This window comes from Falco peregrinus, chromosome 3, assembly GCF_023634155.1.
Source record: "Falco peregrinus isolate bFalPer1 chromosome 3, bFalPer1.pri, whole genome shotgun sequence".
Taxonomy (NCBI): Eukaryota; Metazoa; Chordata; class Aves; order Falconiformes; family Falconidae; genus Falco; species Falco peregrinus.
This window is the reverse complement of record NC_073723.1, coordinates 61125289-61139361: the sequence shown is the minus strand read 5'-3', so window position 1 is coordinate 61139361 and position 14073 is coordinate 61125289. Positions and strand designations below refer to the sequence as shown.

Below are 14073 nucleotides of genomic sequence, written 5' to 3'. Positions count from 1 at the left end.
TATCAAAATAAGGCTCCACTGTGCAACAATAATTATGAATTATTAATTTTGTTTGTGATATTCTTTACAAAAATGTAAATATAAGCAACAAAACTGCATGAAAAGAAATGCAAAGAACTACTTCACTGATGAATATGACTCATTTAACTGACTATTAAATGAACTGCATCTCTCACTGGTGGATGATTCATGTCGGTGCACGTGAGCAAAAAGACTTTTTTTGTTAAACATCTGTGTTTCTGGTTGTCAGGAATAATAACATTCTTTACAAAACATACCTAAAACAAATAAAGTTCCCAGTTTGAAACATATCTTTGATCTCATCACAATCTATTTTTTAATGGGATTTTAATCCAGGCCTCTTAGACTGGATTTTTCTGAAGACTCTGAAGGCTCTTATCTCCTTCTTGGAAATAAGTAATTTCCTAAGGAAAAAAATATAAAGCCTTTGGACCCTTAAGCTGTCAAATGGCCCTGAAGGGTACCCCCATGCACTTTAGCTATTTTATGAAGAAAAAAGTCTGGTTACTTATTTATAAGTACTCACTCTGTGTGGCCAAAGAAGCAGCCATAATGGTGCACACCACAGACCTCTGCATCAGCAAAGGGAAAGGTCAGGGCAGCATATTTGAAAGACAGACCCCACCACTGAAATAAAAGATCAAATCCTCCTGACTACTATGGAAAGAAGAAATCAGGCTTCTTTACCAAACTGCCCTCTGACTACTCAAACACAACAAAGGTCAATATGAGTTCATGAAATGTAAATTTCGAATCGAGAAGGTTGACTGAGGAGCAATGAGAACATACTTGCATCAAACTAGCTGTATACATGTAGGTCTCATACTGAATAAAGATGAGGAGGTTTAAGAACTAAGTACCAACAAGGGCTGGGACTGTAGGTGTCTCAGTATTTTGAAATGCAGGGCTGGTACCAGCTTACATTGTGTGCAAGAGGTCTGACTTGTAGCCACTGGAAGTGCAACAGCATCTTACAAATCTGACTTCAGTGAACAAGAAGTCCTAGAAGTATAATGTACAACAAGGGGAGCTGTTAGCCTTAAAACGTTTGATTTTATGGTTTTCTACATATCCTCAAGCCAACAGTACTCAGAATAAAAAAGTGACTCTCACATTAGCTCTAAGAAAATTAAAGCAGTCAGTCCAGACTGATCCTGTCCATACGTAATGCATTTTTAAGCGAGTCAGCACCACTTTCTAGCCACTCCTACAGAAGCAGAGGACAATTTATCATGACCCTCCCCAAGGACATTTTGAATTTCACCTATTGCTGAAGGAGATCTGTTTGTCTCTCATGCTTTCAACACCAGATCTGCTTCTGAAACTATACTGCAGAACGTCAAATACCAGACATCCCTGAAAGTTTATTTCAACTATCTTCTGCAAACAGGAGAGGTGTGGATTTGAAGCCTGAAGAGGGCTCTGCCCTCTTTAGGTTAGGTAAAATGTGGTTTTCTAGTACTCAGCTGGCCTCCACCAGGCAGGGAAGATGTGAACTCAGATCAGAGTAATATTTCTGGAGCTGACCTACTGAGGGTGAAACAGCTACAGAACTAGATGCTCTTGGCATGGACAAATAAAACTGTTTTATTTTCCACCTGTGAATGCAAGGGAACACATCCACCATGGGAACTGAGTAACCTGAAGCTATGGGTATGAAGTAGTGGAGTGAGGTACTATCTTCTGATCTTGCTGCCACTGAGGACTTCACTACAGGAACAATAATGAACAGTTCAAAATGGAAAGTCAGTGAAGACCTGGTTACTTTGCCAGCAGGATGAAGCGAGGGCAGGGACAGAAGGACAATATAGGATAGGAATCCCACTGGTAGGTTTGTATATCCATGCATTTTTTGGCTTATGATGCCACTGGCTCAAGAGATGAGGCTGACATTCCTGGTGATTTCCACTACCAGCCTCCCTCTACATTGTATCCGTTATGAAAGGTTCTTCAGAAATCCTTTAAAAACAATCATACTCTCAGATTTTACTTATCATTACTCACTACCTACCTATTTTCTTGGAGGAAAGCATAACATAGCTCATTCTGCTCAAAGATAAATGGAATTATACATGCAATGATGCATGCAGAAAGGTAAAATATATTTTTGATAAATTTATAAAAATCAGGGAAAAGACAATTTTTTTTAAAAAAGCATTTTCACAGTCAACACTGTTTTGGGGCAGGAAGGTTGGCTAGAGGAACTTGAAAGGAGAATCAGGACAAGAAAGAAAAATAATTCCACAGAATTCTAAATCTGTCTCTGGGTCAACACAGCACAGAAATTCGTTTGTTCATAATTCAGAAGCATTTACAGTACTGCCAATAAAAAACCTGTCCGAACTGAAGCAATGTTAGATAAACCAAGATTCTAGTACAGGGACAAGAATAGAAAAGGGCTCCTCTGAATGGTTATCACTGATTTACATTTCATTTTTCATATATTTTCTGTAGCTGTTAGGGGTTACACAAAAATCTCCCATCTGTCCTATTTGATTAAGCATGCCTTGGTCATTTTTCTCATCAGTCCTTTTAATATCACTTTTAATTATGGACACATTTACTCATAACCAGAAGCTGTCAAATTCAGTGACAACATACTGGAAAGTGCAAAATATAACCATTTTGCTTCAAAAAGATATCATGAATACTTTGCTTCTAACCAATGACAAGTTACCGTTTTTCCCATTTCCTTTTGTGCTTCTGATGTGAACTCAAAAGACGAACAGAACCTGAAAGTACTGTATTTCTCTTTTTGTCAGCTTCAGACTATGTGAGACGGCAACTTCCACTCCCTTCTACGCAAGATTGTGACTCAGCTTTAACTTGCATGGGAGTCTTTGTGGTCAGCAATAACGGAAAATCAGATAAAGAGAAGGAAATGAAAGTTCAAAGTTTTGGAGAAATAAAAAGATGAAAATACACACATATACTTGAATGCCTTTCCCAGAGCTCTAAAATCATTAGGTCTTGCAGTCAAACACCATTACTGCAGAAAAAGACATTTCAATATAATGTCTGGAGAAGCAGGTGTTAAAAAGCCATCAATAACTACAGTTATGGCTTGCACGTGTTGAGTTATTCCTCCAAGTAGACAAACGCAGCTTAGATATTTACTAAGATTTCAGTTATTTCAAGGAATCTAAACTGAGTGAATTGCTGAAACACTATTTTGCCCAAGGTAGTATGTTCTGTGTCTTTTGACAGTACTACTGTCTTCTTTGCTGTACTACTCTATTTAACCATAACACATTTTAACATTCACTTATACATTAACACAGAGGTAATCCATGTAATATTGAATTTAACATTTGTTAAACTTTCCACTGTTACAAACACCAGAGAACTGCAGTTCCTAAGAACTACAGGTTCTTTTACCCACAACTGGTCCCACATTTTCTTTCAAATTAAAATTCTAATTGCTTAGCATTTTATGAATACAGTCAATAACTACAGATGGGAAACATTGAAATTCACAGGTTTTTTTAGTTACTAATTATATCTCTGAGTTTCTCTCTCTTCCCTTGCCTCTCCTTAATTTGTCATTGTGGTACATGCAAAACATGTTCTGCTTTGAATGTAAAAATCAGAGGCTTTTCTTTTTTTTTTTTTTTTTTTAAATACAGAAATGAAATAACACACTATACGACGTACTACCATGCTGTAAAAATTACCTACTGGTATTTTTGCTTTGCTTTACATTTTCTGCTTCTCTTTAGACTGCTGATGTTGAAATATTTTGGATTAGATGTGACACTGACTGGTGCTACACAGATGGCAGAGACTCCTTCAATTTCTTAAGAATTTATTCTGGTCAGTTCATTCATATTGTTAGTTTCATAACTGGGTTTTATGTTTCCATTCTCTGTAATGAGATCAAGGTCTCATTGTGCCTCTCCCCCAGTCCAACTTCAAACAGCATCACAGATATCCTTACATTAAGATTACACATTACTGAGCAAATAGATTCTTTTTCAAGCTGGGATGAACTGAACAGAGTCCTCTTTAGTGGTTTAAGTCAAATTTTGTTCCTCTCTCTTTATGAAAGAGATATTTGATGCCGACACTTGGAATCATATTCTTCTCTCAGCTGTGGACTGGAACACTCAAATTTCCAAATCAGTTGTGTACTTGAGGGATGTAATGCATCTCCTGCAATGACTAACTATTAACTTTGTGGCAACCAACTTTTTAACTCCTCTGACTAAAAGACAAACTTCTACCGTGCAAAACACACCTAATTAGGCTACTTGTCCTTCCTAATGTGTAGGGAAAGATTTAATATTTTCTTCTAGGTCATGGGATCTTCTCCAGCTGTTCTGTCCCAGGTCTGTAACACCTGGTGATACAGTGCCAGGGTGGCTGATGAACCCATATCTCCTTGGCCAACCACAAGCATCAACAGCCAGAGAAGAACTGCTGGTATGACCCTGTGCAGTTCATCCTCCCTACTTTCCTTTTTACACAGGAGAGTTGCAAAGGTCCTACTGCCTCCAACCCAACCTGTTCAGAGTAAGAGGAACTGAATGGGAGGAGGTTCTGAACCCCTGATCAGAACCTCTGGCTTTTCTGAAATGATTTGAACACGCTCCAAACTAAGACTGCTAATTCATTTTCAGAAAACTTTGTAGGAATTTTTATTATTGTAAAACATGAACTGGAGTACTTAATATTGCTAACAGAATCACATTGGTAACTGACTTCTAATCAGCTCAGGTTCTCTATTGTCTACAGCTGAAAAGGCCTTGCATTTATATTATGGGTTATTTCAGCATTTGTGAATTGTGATCGGCATTATTTTTAGGCCTTCTTTGACTAATTGTTTAACTTCAGCTCTTCTTCAGATGGTCTGTAGAAAATGTGCTTATGCTTAAAATCCCAGGTGCTTTGGCTCCACTGCCTTAAAAACAGAAAACCTGACATTTGACTGTGAAAAAGGGGAAAAAAAGAAGTAAAGGAAACAGTATCTCCCATGGCACTCCTGTATCCTCTTAACATTTTCTTGTAACTATACTGTTTTATAGATGAAACTGTCACGGCAAAAATGACAAATATAACACATAAAAGAACAAAAATGGGTAATAAATCACAAGTGACACTTCAGCCCATTGAAATGCATTCAGCCACTGCTGCAGAAAGTAGGAAGATTTCCTCTTGCTTTGCATTGTGCCTAGCTGAGCAAGAGGACCAGAATCCTTGAACAATCCGTAAAACAGTCGCCGAGGCCATTATGTAAAAACAGGCTTAGAATTTCACTTTGGAGATCCATTCTAACTCTGCTTTCCTTGTCACTTGGCCTTGCAACAGCATTGTAATACAGTTTTGACGTTACACCACAAAGACGCTTGCTCTCCCCTGGATAACTATCCACAGCTCTCACTGATGTAAACGCTGTTTAGAAGTATAAAGAGAAGAATAAACTCCTAAAATGGTCTATTCAACCTGCAGACAGACATATGCACACATAGCTTTGTTATTACAGACAGCACTGTAGTCTCAACTAGGAAACCATGGGTTCTCCATTACCTAAAATAGCACTTCTTTCAACATGTCAGAACACATCTAAATCAACATTACACGGTTCAGCATTGAGAAAAATGAATGTGAATGACTGTCCAGCCCATGTTGCTGTACCTCAAATGCATTGTAAAGGACAACAAACCAGATAAACAGGAAAACACTCCTCAAATTCATGCCGTTGCGTTTTGTGCTAATAAACAGACTGTGTTTTCAGTAATATAGTATAAATCTGGAGAAAATCCCTTGACATAAAAAAAATTCAATGAGGTTGTGATTTAATAATTCAATGATTTCAGCTGATTTTTTCCACTTTTACGGTGGAATGGCTCAGAACAAAATCTGACCCATACCACAGCAATAAATCTTGCTATGTACTGAATACACATCTGAAGAAATCTGTATATTTTATTATGCTGTTAACCTCATAAGGGAGAAGAAACCAATTGGGATTATTTTATGACTGTTTTTAACATGGTTATAAAATATGCTGCTCATCTAGACCTTAAGGTATGCAGGGTAAAAATCATTTAAGCTTTAAGATTGCCACTATTTAAAAAAAATAATATCCCAATTCTTAAGGATCAGTTATTCTAAAAACTTGACATATCTTGTTGTATCTGATTTATACCAAGAATTTAATCAATGAAGAGTATACAATACAGAACTCTCTCTTCCAGCTGCATGTGTAATTAACAATGGGTAGTAAAAAGGGTGTTCTGTGGAAATCAGTCTTAATAATATCCAGTAAAGTAGCGGCTGCTCCACTAAATCAGAAGTGGAAATACTTTAATTTAAATGTAAGTAGCTCAGACTTATTTCAACAATTAAGAAAATATCTGAAAGAATGAACACCCTAATCATGATTCCAAGCATGCTATTTTATCAGAATGCAGAAAGAACAAAATAGATGAGGGTCAAGTGAATACCAAATATGGCCAATTTAAACCTATTACATGAAAAGTCTCTTACAAAATAGTGAAGGGAACTGCAAACGCTTTCAGGCTTTCTCAAACATGGATTTGTCATTCAACATCATACAGTCACTTGTGTATGTGATAAGTTTTTTGTTTACTTTCTACATGATTTCAACTGTACTGTTAAACCGTATTTATTTATGAAAACATGGAAATGGTATCATGAGGACTATCGTACTTCATATATACATAGCTTTTTCTTCTGGCTGACAGATGTTAGATATTCTCCTTATCTGTTGGAGGATAGTGTCAAATGAGTGGATTTTGCTTTAGTTACTTTTTGTAAGGTTAACACTGAAAGCTAAATGCTATCCCCCAAATTTGAATTCCTTATATACTAAGTTATTGAATCAGTGATAATAATGTATTCACTAATACTAAGAACACTAATTGGCCTATTCTGACTTCTCAGAATCAAAATCGCACAATTTCCTTTACAGCATGTTAAACTATACCATAACTTCAGGAGAGCTACATTGTAGGTATTTGAGTGCAACTACAAGGAGAAGCCCCCTTTGCTATAAGGTGCAGAGGAGTACTGAAGCAAGGAATAGCTGTCAAGATATTTAGGGCAAACAGCAGGTAATCCTGTAAATGGAAGTAATTTCTATATGAAAAGGAAGGACAAAAAGGAACTAATAATGCATTGTTTATAAACTGCACCAGTAAGGGCCAGGATGAATTGATGGTGAGGGTAGAGGAAATGAGTGCAAGTAGAGTTGGCTTCAAAGCTGACCTGTATTATCATGATCTTTCTGAAGAGGAACTTTCAAAATTGGTAACAATATACAGGAATGCAGCCAAATTTTTAAATTTTTGTTATGCAAGAACTATCAACTTCCCATCTGAAAAAAAGAAAATCCCAACCCTGACCTCCCCACTGCTGGTTATGTATATAATGCTAATGCCAAATCCTGAAATGCTAAATGACAAAACTAATTTCTTGACCTCGTATGTAATTACTTTGGTGCTGAAAGAAGGGAGGAAAAGGCACTGAGTAGAAAAATGCTAAGTAATATTATTTAACAATTATAGTTGTAGGGCTTGTGGTAACTACAGTTAGCAACTTCCTTATGGTTTCCACATAAAGAAGTCCTTTTACATGTAGATCCTTTCCACAGTCTGGGAATTTGTAGGAGAAAAGTGTGGGAAGAATGTGCATCATTGCCTGCTTCCTCATGTCTGGTCCAGCTTCAGCAAATCTCCTTTACAAAAATCTTTGGGTTCCTCACAGATACTGCAGATAACATCATCGCTGTACTGCCCTGAAGTCAAAAAGCCTGCCTAACCGACCCCTACACAGTATGTCTCTGAAGAAAAACATGAATTCCTGTTGCTATCATAGGACCAACCATGTGGGATGGGTGAGGGATTTTTCATAGTCTATTGCAGTTGTGGCAACCGAGGAAGATACTTCTTTCCTTTTGATCACACAGTCTTTCCAGCGTAACAAGGGGTTGTGAAAATGATGAGGGGATGTCAGAGGCTTTTTAATACATTTCACAGACAGCCATAAATGCTGTTTGCAGGTATCATCTGATACTTTACTTTTCGCTATAAAAATGAGTTTTGTGTAGAACAGGTGTTAAAAAACACCCCAGGAAATAAAAGTCATAGATCTGACAGACAACCAGAGAGGGTGCCAATGGCATGAGCCACTAGTGACAAAGTAACCAAATGAATACTTTGCTGGCTGTCCTATGCTAGCTGTATTTCTGTTCTCTCATTGTAACTTCTATAGCCATCTCCTTCTCGTGTAACAGGCTATATCCACTGTTTTCTGTAGCTACCCAGTTTTGCAATAAAATAAATAAAAAACAAAATAAAAGAAGAAAAACATTTAATTCTCCATATGGAAAAATATGTAAGTTTATTTGAATCCTGTGATGAAGAAATCAAAACTTGCTAAAGTTCAAAGATATGGAAGAGATGTTCCTTGTCTCTTCAAAGCTTTATTTGTATTCTCAAGTGAAAAATAATTGTGCTATAAAAATGTATGGACAGAGCTTCTGACAAGCAGTACTAACAATAACAAGCTAGTACTTCCTGGCATCATCTAAATGTGTTATTCTGGTTAGTTCATATGTAATACAAACATACATGCAACAATTTTGTCTTGATTAACATGGCAACTTTGGGATTATGGATCACTCAGTTATTATAACACATACCCCAGAAATAAAAGCTATAGCAGACATGTCACTAATCCTCTTATCTTAAGTTGAATCATTTAACTTTCTCTTATTGACTATAGTAGCATCCAGATGCTAAGCATCTGAACTCCTCCTCGTCCCTTAGATACCTGGGTAGCAATATTTACATGCTTCCCAAGTAACTATGCCAGTATTCTTAGGAAAGGTAATGGTTTTATCATATGCTAAATGCTGATGTACTAAGTCTAACTTCCCCTGAATATGTAATCCCATCAAACTCACCTTACATTCTAGAATGTTTAATGCTCTTTGCTTCTGTTTGAAAATAAAAAGGTTTCCAAATCCCTTAAAAGCTTTATGCATGTCCTTATTTTCTGACAAAATTAATAATTTCCCCAAGTTCATAAAGATTTTCTGGTACATTCTGACCTGGCCTTCAAGCCACACACAGCCTAATAACTGTCTCACTTGCATACTGAGTTTACTGACAATTAGATTTAAAAACCTTACAGGCTTGTTCATTCTCATATGTTACATGCTAGGTTATTTTGTTTTAATCCTAGAATTCATGTATGACATAATTAAAAAGGAATTTATTTTATTTCTTTATTTAAATATTTGCTTATTGAAATGTTGCCAGAAAATATGATCTTCCCAAAATTCTGCAGTAAAAAACAATAAAAAATCCATTAATTCAAGATTTTTCTGCTAACTTACACATGCAACTCTTGAGCCTGATTTACTTAGAAATTATAGTATCTTCATCTAATAACACAAAAAAATAAACAGATACACATATATATATCTATATTCAAACTGTCATTTATTTTATGGATGGAGCAAGACTAGACCTCTTTACAACATCAGGCTTGAAGGAACATCCCACAGATCACACACACAATGGGCACATGCAGCGGAGTTGTATGTACAGGGATGTGTGTGTAAGTTTTGGTGCCAAGTACACCATTTAATTTAATGGAGCTGAAGAAAAAATTATAAGTAAAAAGAAATTTTTACAGAGAAAACTATTTATGAGCAGAGAACGAAGACACCATCATGGAAAAGGAGCCAAAGAAAATGAGACAAAATGGGCATGATGACTTGTCTATACTTGAACATCTGACCTGTTAGTTGGTCGTCGCCTGCAGCAGGGGCGATGCGAATGTATGGTGTTGTAAGCTGAGTCACGATTATCGCAGCTAAGGCAAAGGAAGATTTCCAGGTCAGCATGCATGAGGGAAAAAAAAGCCAGACTGAAGCTAGGCCAGCAAGAAGAATCTTGGTCAATAGTTTATTGTCTGAACTTCTTACAGATAAAACCCCAAAAACTCCCACAAGTTCCTTTTCACCTTCAGTTGTTAGTTTTGTTATTCTACAAATTAATAAGCTTTTGTATGTGACTTCTATTCAGGAAAAAGACTCAAGGCACATTATTTACATAGAATGCATTTAAGCACACTGGAGACTCTTTGGCTCTGCTGGTCACAGAACTGGGCTTTCTAAGTGAAAGTTAACTGCTTATTCAGATTAGTCTAGTATTAATCTCTCCAGGTGACTTGAACTAGTTTAACTTTTTGTTTTCCTATTTCATAGTAGTACATTTTCCCTATAATTCTTTTTTAAAATAATGTTTATGTAAAATGGTTTTGAGCTATTATTTTTCTTGTACCCACTTGGGTCTTTGTTCTGAAAATGCACACACTACACATATAGTTAACTTTCAGCATATAGAGAATGACCACTGAGAGCTGGCACACTTTTTGTTAGGTATGCATATATACCTGTTTGAGGTCTGAATTTCAAGTTCATGTTTTGCCACAAAGACAAGAAAAACCTGAAACATCTGATTTGTTTGTGTGCCTCAAGTATTCAGACTTTGCTGTCAGAGCTGTAACAAGTACTGACTGGTATAGACCACTATTACCATGGCTCACATTAATAAACCCTCATATTTCTTTGTTTGCCAGCAGTTCTACGATTGCCTCTAAATGGTTAAGCACACTATGATACATATATATTAAGAAATATAAAAAAAATTAAAAGGTCAGATCCAACATGATGCAGCTGGAGAATGATAAAAAGAAAAAATATTGGAAAATTAAGGACAAAATTATATGAAAGATCACTCATTTACATAGAACAGCCTGGGTGCTATTAGAAATGTGGCAAGGAGTGAGGAAAATAGATCATCTACCATCTGCAGACAATTAAACTCAAAACTGCTGCTGCATAATATTTTGAAATATCCCTCTGCAACATGAAATGCAGTGTTGATAGTAGCTGCTAGAGTACTGTTGCTATTGGATTTAAAATATTATAATATCCTTTTCTCTCTCATAATTAATGAAAGCCTTCCAATATTGCAAAATTAGAACAATGATGTCTCCCTCTTGAGAACTGGATTCCTAGGAGATAACCAAGATGTTTCTATCCAGACAGTGTTGTAAGTCATATCAGGAAATATAGTGTTAATATAAATCACAAAACACCATAAAGTTGATAGCAATAAACTTGGAGGAGTTTTGGAATGTTTTCAACTTCGTCTGTTGAGATTTTACAGTCATTTAGCTTGAAGAAAGAGTAGGTATATGAAAGCCATATTTCAAGCAAAACACGACAACCTTTATTACCAGTGGTACAAAAATCTCTTCCTGATTTTTGTTTGTTTGTTTGTTTAATTATCTTGTCAAAAATAATGGGAGTGGAAACCCTGCAGTCTCCACATTTGTAGTCACAGAGGCACCAGAAGCCTTTCTCTACACAAAACTAAGATCATAAGACTCCACATCAGAAGAATATGCTGTCTGATGCTTCTCCTAGCAAAATCAGTGGCAAAGGATCCCTTCGACTTCAGCAGAAGCAGAAGAACTTTCAGCTCTACAAAACTCAACATTCTGATCCTAAACTAAACTTACAATCATTGCTATCAGGATTTTTATATGATCTCTAAAAGAACACATTTAACAGAGGGTTCATTTGTAAAAATGTAATGGTCATAAAACAAGATCATTTTTTAAAATGTTACAAATTGAGTTTTTTTAAAATATACTTGATGGAATGAGAAAGTATTATCCAGCTACTGACCCTACACATGTATTTGACCAGTAGAGTTAGGTTGTACTTTTCTGCAGTTATGCTGTACTTTTCTAACAAGAAGCCTGTCAGTATAAAAGCCTATCTATCTAGTGCACTTTGGCTCTGATCCAGCAACACAGATTAGTGTGTGCCAGTTGAGCACTTGCTTGACAGTAAACATACAGTAAGCACATGCATTATTCCTGTTGACATCAACTGCAATGAAAAGTGAAGTACCTACTGTAAGGGTTCTGCTGGATCTGGGTCAAAAAGGCTTTATCTCTTTAGGTTACACTTATTCATTATTTTTATTTTAACAAAAAATACAAAAGCATACAGCGGGCCATGGAATGAACACTGCAAAACTCAGTGATCCTAAGAAGGTTGCAAGGGCATCAACAACTTTTAGATTATCTGGAGTTGGAATGATTAAAGGAAATACAACTAGAAAATTATATTATATAGCTATACTCATGTCAGGTTCTGAACTCCCATACTGGTCCTAAGGGCAGACTTCAAACAGGCAAAACCACACACCCTTAATACAGACAACAAGGTGGCTTGGCCAAGCTTGGCTGGCTCAGTGGAGCAGCTTGGAGGCTGCCTTGGGTGACCTGGATCCCAGGAAAAGCTGTCGATGTGCTTAGTGCAATCTTCAGATTCAATCTGAATGGAACTGCAGAAACTTTCAAGAAACAAGCAGACAGCTGGCTGCATCGTTATGTTTGTTCTACAGGGTATACTTTATGGCACTGGCCTTTATTCAGTAAAATACTTACATGTCTACTTTAAGACAGAATTGTTGCACTGTAATCAGTGAGATTAGCCTTTGTGCTCAAAATTAGGTACATAACTGACTTGATTAGGGCCTGAAAGTATATGGTTTCACACGCACTTATTAAATTCTAGAGTATGTCTACTAACTCCAATGGCTACCCAAGACTGTAGGTATTTTCAGGATCAGACCTTAATTTAAAAGAAGATTGTACCAGTTTTATATGTGAATGGCCTAAAGCACTTTCTTTTAACTTTAAAAACCACCAAATATGAACTCCTAAAGATAACAGATGCCCAGAATACAAACATTTCAGAGATGTTATTAGTATAGGAAAACTCGATGTTGTACTGGGGACTTCTTGCAACTTTATTTGTAAGAAGCACTGTAATAAATGGACACAACAAGCACATGACAGAGTTCAAGTAGCTTACTGTCTAGCAGCTATAGTGTAGTCACAAAACTCAGTGGAAAATGGTGTGTGTCTGTAAAAGGTCAGGCAGAGCGGTCGCAGCAGACTTTGTTTCCTGGGGTACAGGCAATGTAAATGTTGAGCTAAGGTGTTTGCGGGTGTGTGGACAGAAGGGGAGGTGAATGGGAGAGGACAGTTTATCTTGCCCCACTACAGGGGTGGTAACTTCTAACCTACAGACATTAAGCATTTTTGCTATTTTTTCTAGTCCATATGTGGGAAGTCCAAAGAGGGCACACAAGTCTGCTTTTTTCTCAAGTATCTCTTAGATCTAAAGGGAAAAAATCTGTACAGACAGGTATGATTAATATCATACTAAAATATGTCACGGTCTCCCATTTTGTTTTTTAAAATTAATATAGTTTAAAAATATAATACAGACATTCAGTTTATAAGCATGGAAATCAGTGCTTTACAGAAGACCCCACAAGGAAGTTTTGCACCAGGAACTATAAATGCCATTGATGACACCTCTGGTTTCAAAGTCCTCACAGCAACCCCTCACATTATTTTACAGGCTTCGCAAAGGTATTACAAAGAATTATGAAACATGCTTTCACAACAGAAATGCATGGAAATTTGTTTAAAATAAAAGCTGCACTTCTCACACCTCCATTGCCAAATGGGTTCAGTCAAAGTTGCTTGTTGCTATGGGAGCTATTCCAATCCATAAAGTTACCCTCAGTTCTCAAATGAGAAAGTAAGATTTTTCAGTCAGTCGAGTAATTGAAATAGTTGAACATCCATTAGTGATTAGGAATACAAATCTTCAAATAATTTAAAATCCATTCCTCTAATCACCTATTATGATTTCTGAGGTAATGCAGTCCACTCCTGGTATCACTGAAGCTACCAGAAAACAACACCACAGGATTCCACTTGAATGTGGAATTAAACTCTCATCTATATGTTATAAAGCTTTTGTTTAGATATTTCAAAGTTTTCTAAAGTTTTGTAGTCGGTTAGTAAATTAGAATTAAAACGACTTCCTTTGGTTTGGAAAAAAACCCAACAACCAGGAATCAGTTCAAAAAGCCATAAAAAATGTTTGTCAGATTAGGGAGGATCCGGCCTTTCAAAAGA

At 36.5% G+C, this 14073-nt stretch overlaps 1 protein-coding gene across 9 annotated transcripts in view; it reads right to left on the bottom strand.

The window, feature by feature from the left end:
* Positions 1–14073, bottom strand: part of PTPRM (protein tyrosine phosphatase receptor type M) — a 482101-nt gene that overhangs the window by 166179 nt on the left and 301849 nt on the right. For 5 of the 9 annotated variants that reach the window (XM_055799826.1, XM_055799827.1, XM_055799831.1 and 2 more), the window contains exon 14: positions 9793–9867. The exons of the other annotated variants lie outside the window; for them this stretch is intronic. In XM_055799826.1, coding sequence (XP_055655801.1) covers positions 9793–9867 — 75 coding nt within the window. The remainder of the gene's footprint in view (positions 1–9792; positions 9868–14073) is intronic. 9 annotated transcript variants of the gene reach the window in all.